The sequence below is a fragment of the Temnothorax longispinosus genome, unplaced genomic scaffold (assembly GCF_030848805.1).
Source record: "Temnothorax longispinosus isolate EJ_2023e unplaced genomic scaffold, Tlon_JGU_v1 HiC_scaffold_28, whole genome shotgun sequence".
NCBI classification, from domain to species: domain Eukaryota; kingdom Metazoa; phylum Arthropoda; class Insecta; order Hymenoptera; family Formicidae; genus Temnothorax; species Temnothorax longispinosus.
The window spans coordinates 29292-41369 of record NW_027270100.1 but is presented as its reverse complement, the minus strand read 5'-3'; the positions used below and the strand labels follow the sequence as shown (position 1 = coordinate 41369).

Below are 12078 nucleotides of genomic sequence, written 5' to 3'. Positions count from 1 at the left end.
TGCTTTAGTAAAAAAGTATATCTAAATCGATTCAGAATTGTCTGAAACGCGTTTTTAACTACACTTTTGTGAGTCAAATATTACTACTGCCTCACAAAAAAATTTATAAAAAATTCCCAAAAATTCTGCGCAACTTCCAACTAGTCTTAAAATTCTTCTAATACTCCCTAGAATATTCCCTATAAATTTCAAAAAAATAGAAAATGGGGTTTTTGAGATATTCAAATTTTTGTGTGTTTTTTTACTTTATTAGTTTAAAATCATTATTATAAAAATTTGGGATAATTTTTTTTTTAAACTATGATCTAAATAGCGTATTTTATGTTCAATGAATTTTTTTCTTAGACGTTGTCTAATAGGCGAAAAAATTCATTGAAAATTTTGCAGTCCTTATTTTGCGCAGGCTCTATTTCGGAAACGCTACATTTATTATAGAAACGATTTAACAGGGGTCTAATACTTGTAAAGACCTGTTAAAAAACGAGCGGCCATCAAAAATAAAAAGGTCGAAGTTTGACCCCTTGCGAATTGGCGTGGAATGCCCCATATATATATATAATCATATTTAAAATATTTATTAAATGTAACTTCAAAACATATAACGTGACATAATTTTAAAACAAACTCAGAATTGTTCCAAAACAAAGAATCAATGATATTAAGTATAATATAGTTATATTAAATATATATATATATTTTAATATCCTAAACAATGCACATATATATTTTTATAGGAACACAATTTTATATAGAAACTTATGTGAATAATTGAATAACAATAACCTTTTTTTTTTATCTATAATATAGACAGTCTCAAATTACATAAAATATAACTATATTTGCCAAAAACATAAGAGATCATTTTGTTGTAATAAAAAGAGTAACTAAATGTACTTTTAAGTAAACAATCTGAAACTAAATCTCTATGAACACAACTTACATTTCACAATATTAATGTTAGTATCACATCTTTTGTACTTTTAAATAAAGAATTTACGTTCTTACTTAACATAACTAAAAATAAATTGTTTCCATCAATATCTAAAATATAACGTGTTTATACTTATACTCCGTTTTTTATTAATACCTTTTTAGCCTGTTTTATAACGCTTTTCTAATAAAGATAAAAGTCGCTCTCTCTGGGTATAATTTTCTTCATGATGCTTTTCTCTCTGTTTTATTAATTCTTCCATCCAAATAGATGTTTTAGATTTTCTTTTTCTTATTCGTCTGTTCTGTAAAATGTTAGTCGATGTTGATGCGATATTCATTTCATTTTGTTCGTTTTCTTTACATTGTTCCTCATCGGATGAATTGTTATTTACTATAAAACCACGTAAATTTGATGCAATAGACAATGGTGCAATAGCAGGATTTCTTCCTAAGATGTCATTCAGAATATCAAAGTACTCCCAAGCTTGTTTTCCTGTACCAGTTTGATTCTTTGCATCTTTAATAGTTTTATACTTTTTCTTCATACCAGTCCATTTAATATAACAGTTATCTGCAGTTAAATTGTACCCATGAGTATTAATGGATTAAGCAATTCTTTTCCATACTTGTTTATTCAGTGAACTAGATTCTTTGTGTATCTGGACTTCTGCTAATAGTAGCTTTATCATAGCATCGGTCCACTGGACTCTGCTGTTAACTAAATTAAAAAATATATTTATTATTTAAAAACACAATAATAAACTTATATATAATTATATTTATTAAGAAGACATATACATACCAACATCGTTTGTTTGTGTCGTACATGTTTCTGTATTTGCAGACATTTTCTCTATAAAACCTATTAAAATCAGATTTCATAAATAGGTTAGATTTATAATTAAATGTTTCAATTTGAAAAAATTTTATGAAATTATTTATATTGTACCTTCAATGTTATTGCTGCCAAGTAACCTAACTCAACTCAACTCAGTGGCACCTCAAGACAGCATTGAGTTGTCATAGGGCGGTATTCATAGTCCGTTCTTATATTTAAGACCGCCTTAAGTACGGTCTTAAGATGCCCTCTAGATTCATAGTCAGAAATTAAGATTTTCTTAAGTATTATCTTAAGCTTTACCTTTATGAAGATATCCTTTTTCTATCATGATTCATAGTATATTCTTAAGTATACCTTAAAACTGGTTAGATTCATAATTAAATAAGACAGTCTTATTTGACTCAAATAAGCTCATATTTTTAAAAAGTAAGGTTATGATTTTAAGTCAACATTGTACATGACTTAAGATAATCTTATTTGTAAGATGATTGTTAAATATTAAATCATAAATATTAAAAATGGAATTACAAATGGAATTAGAAGTGGAAGATATTGAAGATTATAATTTTGATGATTATAATTTGGAAAATGTACGAGTACGAAAACGATATATTCGTGATGGACAAAATACATTTGAATTTTATAATAATTTTGAATTTAAGAGGCGATACAGATTTAATAAGGAGTCTGTTTTATATGGTATATTACCAAGAATTGAAGAAGGATTAGCGAAAATTAATAATCGTGGTCTACCGATTCCACCAGTAATGCAATTATTGATATGTTTAAGATATGCAACTGCAAGTTTCCAGGTATGAATATATATGTAATACATATACATATTTATATATATTTATATTATAAATTTATATATAATAATTAATAAAATTAGAAATAATAAAATAATTGTATATATTTTTAATATTTTCAGCTTTTTCTTGGTAATACAATGACTGTTTCACAACCAACAATTTCAAGAATTGTTTCTCGTGTAACCTTACTAATTGCTAGCTTGCTTAAGGAGTATATAAAAATGCCACAAGATGAAGAAAGACGAAATGAAAATCGGCGATTATTTAATGATCTTGGAAAAGGGAATGGAGCTATTGGACTCCCTGGTGTAGATGGAGCAATTGATTGTACCCATGTGAGATTAGTCGATACAAGATTTCAAAATATAAGTGAAATCTATAGAAATAGAAAAGGATACTTTTCACTTAACGTACAAGTATGTATCACTATTTTTGTTTATTTGTAATATTTTTTTATGAATAACATAAATTATATGCAGACTGTTGTTGGGCCTCGTATGGAATTCTTGGACATTGTACCAGAGTGGCCTGGTAGTGCTCATGATAGCCGAATATTCCGTACCTCGTTATTATATATACGATATATAGAAAATCAATTAGATGGTATACTTGTTGGTGACAGAGGATATCCATGTTTACCATTTTTGATGACACCTGTATCAAATCCTAGAACTGATGAAGAAACATGGTAAGAAAATTCTTTTTATTTTATATTATAAAGTATAATGTATGAGTAAAAACATATGCATATTATAATATTATTGCAGCTACAACAATATACAGTGCAGAACAAGGCTAATAGTAGAAAGAACTTACGGCGTTTGGAAAAGACGATTTCCTTGTCTATCACGAGGACTAACAACGAAACTTATTACTTCTACAACAATTGTTGTAGCATGCGCTGTATTACATAATATGTCATTAATTTTTAATGATGTATTATCAGAGGATGATGATGAATTTAACATAAATGACTACGAAGAAGTACCTGTACATGAGCCTAATAATGAAGTGTTAGATGGATTTGCTGCCCGCGAAGCATTGATTGCCCGTATGTTTAATTAAAGTATTATAAATAAAATTATTGTATTTATTACAAATAAAATAGCATTTTTTAAAATAAAGTATAAAATAATTATTGCACTTAATATTTTTTATTTATTTATAAAGAATCACAATTAAAGTACACAGTAGTATTTATTTTTTATTAAAGACTTTTTCAAAAAAACTTTTTAAACTATTAACTGTAGATATAATTTTAAATTGAATTGAACAATTAATATAATATATCAATATAATACATCGAGATAATTATAATATAATACTAAGTAATCACAGTAATAATACATAAATGTATATAAAACTAAAAAAGTTGTTATCTTTTTACTAGAACATTTACCTTTTTAAGTAAAAAACTAAAAAGAAATTAAAATATAAGAACATAATACTGAATATAATCACAGTTGAAAAACGAAAAAGAATTATCTTTTTATCGACAGTATCGTACTTATTATTAAACTTATAAAAAATGTAGATCGTTTTTACTTAATTTTTTTTTCTTTAAGTAATAATTCCGATAATTCAGCAGCAGCAACAGCTGCACGAATTTCTAAGGCATATTTCTCTTTAAGATGATTTATTTCAAGTTTTTGTATTGTTTCTTGATGTTGTATCTTCAAATGTGCGATTTCCTCTTTTTGTTGAATTATGCGTTTGATGCGTTCTATTTTCAATGTGTTTTCATCAATGTTTTCTTTATTTTCTAATCGCAATTTCACGACTTTTTTCTTTGGTGCAGGTACTGTATTATAAAAAAATTTGTAATTAAAATCATTATTATATACATGCAGATAAAAAAATAGATATGACGTATTTTCTTACCAATGTTATCTATATCTTCTATAAAATGTTTTTCTGGTTCATTTTTTGACGTAGATGCTGTTTAATAAAAAGAAAAAATATATATACACGTATATTAGTACAGACAATAATGATGATAAATGTATATGTAGAATTCCTTGTTTTTTTTACAATTCTACTTTATAAAAAATTATCTATAGAGAAATTGATAAAATTAATTTAAATATAGTAATAAATACAGTAAAAATAAACACTAATACAATTTACCTTTACGGTTTCTGTTTAATGTTGTACATTTTAGTATTACATTACTTGCTTTCTCATTGTTAGTATTGTCAATCTCACTGCTTGATTCTGTAACATTCAATTGCATTGTTAGTGTATTAATTCTATATAATTTACAGACAATTTTATTAATAGAAAATATTAGTAAAATTAGTCGTTAAACCTTTCGTATCAGGTATGTCAATCGATTTATCATCACCAAAAATGACTTGTGCATTATCATAAACATTATCATCAACTAACGAACATTTATCTTCATCTTCAAGTAATAATTCTTCAGGAATTATACAATCTTCATTTAGAATTCTCTCTCGACGTTCTAAAAAAATATATTATCTGTTACTTTTATAATTTTTTAATTATATTAGTAAGGGCCGGGGCACGAACATTGCCATAGCGTCTTGCGCCACCTTATGTGAGAATTGCCTTACGCCACACGTAAGCCAAACGTACGGCAACGCACATAGAAAAACGTAACGTAACATATCATACGTTACATGCGTTACGTTACGTTTTTCTATGTGCGTTGCCGTACGTTTGGTACGTGTCGCGTAAGGCAATTCTCACGTAAGGTGGCGTAAGACGCTACGGTAATGTTCGTGCCCCGGCCCTAACATGAAAATTAAATTACCTTGTATTTTTTCATCTGACATATTTGATGAAAATAATGTCGGTGCTGTTGTCATCAAATTTGGTGCTATTGCAGCAATCTCAGGATCAATTTCAGCAGTTGAAGGTTCACGACCTCCACCTGTTAATAATCGTGCTTGTTTTTCATGCGTAAGAGCATCTCTCTGAGTTGATTTGAGATTACTCCATAATTTTTTAAGTTGTTGAACACTTCTCTGTATATATAATTTATAAAATTATTAACTTTTTAAAACAAAAGATATATGTACCTAAATAAAATTATCTTAACCTTAAATGTCATATCAAATAATTCTCAAATATAATGGACATTTCTATTTTACACAATTATGAATACAGCTAATTATATATAATATATTAACTTTTTACCTTGCTTGTAATAATAGATGATATGTTATATGAATCACAAATTTGACTCCATGCTTCTTCTTTATCTTTTAAGGTTGTCGCATCACTTTTTTTTCTTTCAATAATATGTGAATATTTCGATAAAATTCGTAAAAAATATTTTTTTTCTGCATCAGTGTAATATTTCTTATTAGTTGCCATTATTTTTTAATTTTATTTATATTTCACTTATATTTTTCACTGTCAATAAAATTTGATACACGAATAATGAAACGTATAGACATGCAACTTGTAAAATTATTAGGCCGAATACTCAACGTAATATTCCATTGGTTGATACATCAGAAAAATTCCGAAGATTGCCGAATGCAAAATAAGATTGTCTTAAGCACTAACTTCATTAAGAAAATCTTAAGCAAAAAGAAGTACCAATTTCTTTATGAAGACGGTCTTATTTTGAAACTATGAATACATGATATCTTAAGTCAAACTTATACAAATAAGATGATCTTAGTTAGGGCCTTGGCACATAGAAAAACTTAAGCAGTAAAACTTAAGCAGTAAGAAATCAACAGTATGGATTCGCTACCGCTTAGGGCCGTGCCTTAAGTTCTTGACTGTGATTGGCTGATTTGCTTACTGGTTGAGTTTTACTGCTTAAGTTTTTCTATGTGCCAAGGCCTTTAAGATCATCTTAAGCCAATACTTGAGAAGGGACTATGAATACCGGCCATAAAGTATGATGATATTAGATGGTTGTGCCTAGGGACCCTCTAGTAAGGGATGAGCAAACAGGTCAACTGGATGCGGATTGGTCGCCGCCATTTGAGGGTCACTTCCGTGTTTCAAAACGGGCGCGCTAAGCTTTTGTATGTAATACCGGCCACAGCTTTGACAGTTGACAGTCGCATTCAGCAGCGATCGGCCTTTATTTTATATTTTAGAGTATCCACAATTGCAATGCGAACGTGCACTGCTCGTAATTGCCGTAATAGTACCAGAAATGGTCATAAAATGTTTAATTTTCCACAATCTCCTTCCCGAAGAAAAAAGTGGATAGATAATGTTGGGTGTCCTCAACAAAAATATCCTGCATTATGCGATGTAAGTTTTAAGTATTATAATTTTAAGGTTATTTTTTATTTGTCCTTGTGAGCCCTAATTTATTATTTATTTATTTTAATATGTATTATACTAATGTTTTTTTTTTTTCAAGGAACATTTTAGTGATAATATGTGGGAAGATGAAAACATATTTGGAAAGAAACAAAAATTAAAACCAAATGCTGTACCAATAAAGGAATTGCATGTGGAAATGTTACAAGGTGGTGAGTTGTTAATGTTACATTATTTATTAAACAATTAGTAGATTATATCTTGACGTCTGCTTCGTTAATTGTAAGTTGTAATAGGATCTCTAGTAGTACACAATACATTGGTAGCATGTTGGCTGAAATTAATTGGTTGTATATATTGGAAATGCTTGGCCAATATTTTCCAATGTTAGCTCAAAAAAAGAGAACGTCTACTTTACAAATAGGGTGCAAATGCAACTATACATTAACTCATGTCAGGAGTAAGTTGTGTATGCTTTTTATTCTTTTGTAGGTACTATACAAATGCCAAAAATGCACTTTGTCAGCATTTTAAAAAGAAAACAAAACATTGTTAATTCAGAAAAGCCACCGGAAGACGATGTAGAAATTACAGATATAATACCTCCTAAAAGGATGAAGAAAAATAACGATTTGGTACCTGATTCACCTGATTGTGAAAATCTCTTTCTCTCTCCCTCTCTCTCTCTCAATCCAGATATAGCAATAACAGATGAAATGAAGAAATGTTTAGAAAAAAATCAACAATTGGAGAGAAAATTGAGGAAGGCAAATCGAATCATAAAGAAAATGAAGACAACAAACAATACATATAAAAAAGAATTACAGTTAAAACTACGGCGCCTTGAAAAAGAAGTATGTAAAAGGAATTCCTTTGTAGAAGTTACGTCTAAATTTTTTAATGATGACCAAGTAAAGTTTTTAACAAATAAAAATAAGAAAGTGGCCAAATGGTGTAACGCTACTTTATTAAAATCGTACAGGTTGAAATTTGCATGTGGTACTTCGGGTTATTTAGAATTGTTAAAGCAGGGATATCCATTACCTTCTCTTCGAACATTAACCAACAGACTGGAAAATTTAAAATTTAGAAGCGGTTTAATAGATGAAATTTTTGATTTCTTACGCATTAAAGTTTTACAATTTGAAGAAATAGACAAAGACTGTATGCTAGTATTAGATGAGATGAGTATTACGCCTGGAAATATATATGATAACTCTACAAAGGAAATGCTAGGTCAAGTAAGTTTACCTGATCATAGTGGCGAAGCTGATCAAACATTAGTTTTTTTAATAGCAGGTTTAGCAAGCCGATGGAAGCAGATAGTCGCATACTATTTTACAAATAAGAAAACATGCGGAAGAACATATAAACCAATTATCATAGAAATTATTAAAAAGTGCGAAGAAATAGGTTTACGAGTCCATTCTGTAACATCCGATATGGGCGCGTCAAATCAAAGTATGTGGAATTCATTTAATATTTCAGTGAATAGATACTCCACTGTGAGTAATTCATGTATACATCCTTGCGATAAAAATAGAAAATTATGGTTTTTTGGCGATACTCCACATGCCTTTAAAAATATTAAAAGTGGTCTTTTTACAAATGAAGTTTTGGAAATTCCTGATATTTTTGTTGAAAAGTACAATTTGCCAAGTAATACTGTTAAAGCCTCACATTTCAAAGAATTACTTTCTGCCCAATAAAATTTAGAATTTCAACTCGCTCCAAAACTTACACCAGAACATTTAAATACAAAAAAACATTTCTTAAAAATGCGAGTCAGTAGTGCTACTAGTGTTTTAAATGATGAAACAAGCTCTGGTTTAAAATTGTTGGCCGAAATGCATTCTAAAGAGGAATATTACACTACTGCATGGTTTGTAGACTTTATTGTTCGTTGGTTCAGAATAATGACTGCACGTCATCCAGCGTTTGGATTAGGAAAAAAGAATATGGAATGTTACGAAAATGCAATAATACATCTAAAAGATATCATACAGTTTTTTTCCTCAGTAAACGTCGGTACAAAGAATCAATGGAAACCGTTTCAAACATCCGTTGTGATATCTACTACATCATTTCTTGAAGTGTCGGAATACTTATTAAATGAAAGGAATTTTCAGTTTGTTCTTGGGTCCAGATTTACTCAAGATTGCTTAGAAAATGTATTTAGTGTAGTTAGAACTAAAAACGAATGTCCAAATTGTTTACAATTTACAAATAATATAAAACTTATTTGTGTTTCCCAATATATGACAAATGTTTCTTCTGGAAATTATGACGAAGATGATAGAACATTTTTATCAGAATTTTTAGACATTTTACAAAATATAAAAAATAATAGAGACGAACAAAAGAACAGTACAATTCAAGATCGAACATTAAATATAAATATACCGCACAAAAACATTGAGCTAAACAATATTGAATTAAATGGATTATATTATATAGTTGGATATATAGTGGGTAATATTAGTAAAAACCAAAAAACGTGTTATGATTGTCTAAAATATACAGGTTCTAAAACACCAAAAATATTTCATTATTCAAAGCTAATTCGTATAAAAAAGAAAAGTAAAAAAGATACTTTATTTTTTGTTAATACTACAACATTTAATTATTTCCTATCTATGGAAAAAATATTTCGGGCTTACTATAAGACAATCTGTTCTTCACATGCAAAATTAAATGTAAAACAATTCTTTGTTTCAAAATTTGAAGAGATTCCTTATTTTGTTCCGGATTGTCATAATTTAAAAAAAAAATTATTAATAGATATACTACGTTTAGATTAAGAATTGCATCCCAGAATAAGAATTCAAAGAAGAAGAATATTAGAAGTAGTAAAACAATGGCTATGCATTCGAACGTGCAATAATATATATTAATTTATATATTAATTGTTTTATTTCAAACAGTTTATTTTGCTTCGTTTTTATTAATGTGAAATATATTGTATTAATGTATTGTATTGTGTCTGTTTAAAACAAATATATGTTTTGTTCTTTATTTCTTTATTCTTTATTTGATTGTTTTCAAAGTATTTATTGCTGCGAGTTTGAAACATCGCGCGGCTATTGCTTCTGACCCTCGAATGGCGGCGTATCCGGCGTGTTTGCTCATCCCTTACTAGAGGGTCCCTAGTTGTGCCTATCGTATATTTCGGCCCTAGTGGAACTAACTCGTACTCAAATTATCGTATTATCTTGTGTAATGCCGGCGCCTCCCGCGCGTTTATTAAATTAGCGTAATTTTCCGTGCTTTTCTGGCGTCCGCGTTATCCTTTCTGTGTTATTCAAATTTGATGCCACGTTATCAACCATCTACTTGCTTTATTAATGAAAGCCAAATTGGCCAGTATTATTTTCTCTAAATCGATTATACAATAAATGTTACTCTTTATTTGTTAGCCAATTGAAGTTATGATTTATGTGTCACCCCGCCGGATATCGCGCTGCCCTTAATTAATCCCGCCCTGCTCTTAGGTCGAGCTAGCAATTCCCTCGCACACCGACTTCGTTCGTTTTGCGTCTCTCTTTTGGTTCTTAGCGATTTTGCGGACGCGAATCCACGCGTCTGGCGCCCAACCTTAAGCTCGTTTCGCGGAGTGTCGGAGGTGCGGGAGTGAAAAAGCCGTGATAGTATATATATATATATATATATATATATATATATATTTTTTTTTTTTGTTAATAATAATATTGATAAAAGTGATGTTAGCAGTGGTAATGATGATTCTAATATCATGTTAATAATATATCGTGCAGGTAGAAATGGTTAGCATTCTCATTAGTACAGCAAATCAATGAAATTAAATTGTTTATGTATAATAAGATTTTTATTATTTTTATATTTCGCGAACGGTTGGGAATTTGATAGGAGTGTATAGGCAATATATTGCAGGATTTTCACTAAAGTATAATATAGCATTGAAAAATTTTATTGTTAATATATGTATTTGTTAATAACAAATTATTCATTAAACAATTTGGGGTCACTTAATCCACTCATTGATATTGTTAGGTTTTCCTTGATTACGCGGTTTTGATTCTATAATAAAATAAATTTTTTATAAAGGACTTTATATTATTATTATAAATATTTTATAAATAAACAATTGTAGAAATAAAAATTATTATTATTTTTACAGGGTTGCTAATGCGGAATCTATATATACATGTGAAATTTATATATATTGGAACGAGTTTTATTATGGGGTGTCGGGACACAATTAAAGGTATATATTTCTTCGATTAATTAAGTATAGGAGTTTATTAAAAATTATGCTTTATATATTATTTTCAAGGGGAAATGTTCAGGTTATCAGTGTATATAAAAAGGGATTTTTAACCATTGTAGTTTATGAGACATTATAATCTAAATTCCCATGTCCTGAGAACTGTCTGAGGACATGTATGTACAACTATGTCACGGGGCAGTTTTCGGGACTTTCGTCTTATACCGGGTGGTTTTCCCTTTGGAATTTTTTATAGCCTCAACTAGAGAAGTGACGAGATTTTGACTTATACAAAAGTTATTATGCATAACCTGGGGCATATGTTAATGGCTATTATTAATGTGCATGGTTAGTTATTTATTTATAATTGTTTATAAAAGTAAGTTGCAAAAATAAACGATTATGTAGTAAATGTTTTTCTATCGAACGATTCTAATGATTATTCCTTATACGCGTCTATATTGTTTTTATTGATCCTTTTAATCTTTACATTGTTATTAATTTTTTGTTGTTAATTTATTTTAAAAGGAATGAAAATATCTTATATACGAAAGTCGATTGGTTCTTTGAGGTGATTCTTATGTTCTAGTTAGTTAAGATGGATAATGATATATTTTTAATTGTTCATAACAATCATGTTTGAGAAATGCTAGTAAGATAATTATTATTTTAGCGTGATAATGTTCTTTAGGCACAAAAGGTTATATTCTTATGAATAATTTGCTTTTAATTTATTTATTTATATTTTATTTTAATTTCCTTAGTTTATTCTTATGGAACATACATTTATTTTCGTTAGATCCGCGTGTCAAACTGAATTTATATTGCATAAAGGATCTCATAAGGCCTGTAATATCCATTTACGATCAATTTTAGTGATTCTGGGGAATTTTAACAAGCGATTGTCCAAAAGTTTATAGTGTGATTCATGAAAATGGGGCTTAAGCTTGAAAGGGTATCTTTAGGGGGCCATCTTCTCTAGGTTCATGTCT

General features: G+C 28.9%; 2 protein-coding genes across 2 annotated transcripts; one reads left to right on the top strand and one right to left on the bottom strand.

Moving 5' to 3' along the window:
* The first annotated feature begins 2277 nt into the window (after positions 1 to 2277).
* LOC139824158 (putative nuclease HARBI1) lies at positions 2278 to 3789 on the top strand. Its single transcript, XM_071796648.1, has 4 exons — positions 2278 to 2586; positions 2706 to 3002; positions 3066 to 3274; positions 3354 to 3789. The coding sequence occupies exons 1-4, from the start codon at positions 2293 to 2295 to the stop codon at positions 3649 to 3651; spliced, it is 1098 nt and encodes a 365-aa protein (XP_071652749.1). The 5' UTR covers positions 2278 to 2292; the 3' UTR covers positions 3652 to 3789.
* Positions 3790 to 4043: 254 nt separating this feature from the next.
* Positions 4044 to 6173, bottom strand: LOC139824152 (uncharacterized). The gene is made up of 6 exons (XM_071796638.1): positions 5749 to 6173; positions 5363 to 5576; positions 4895 to 5050; positions 4714 to 4800; positions 4468 to 4524; positions 4044 to 4387 (listed from the first exon to the last, which is right to left on the bottom strand). The coding sequence occupies exons 1-6, from the start codon at positions 5926 to 5928 to the stop codon at positions 4128 to 4130; spliced, it is 954 nt and encodes a 317-aa protein (XP_071652739.1). The 5' UTR covers positions 5929 to 6173; the 3' UTR covers positions 4044 to 4127.
* Between the last annotated feature and the right edge of the window lie 5905 nt (positions 6174 to 12078).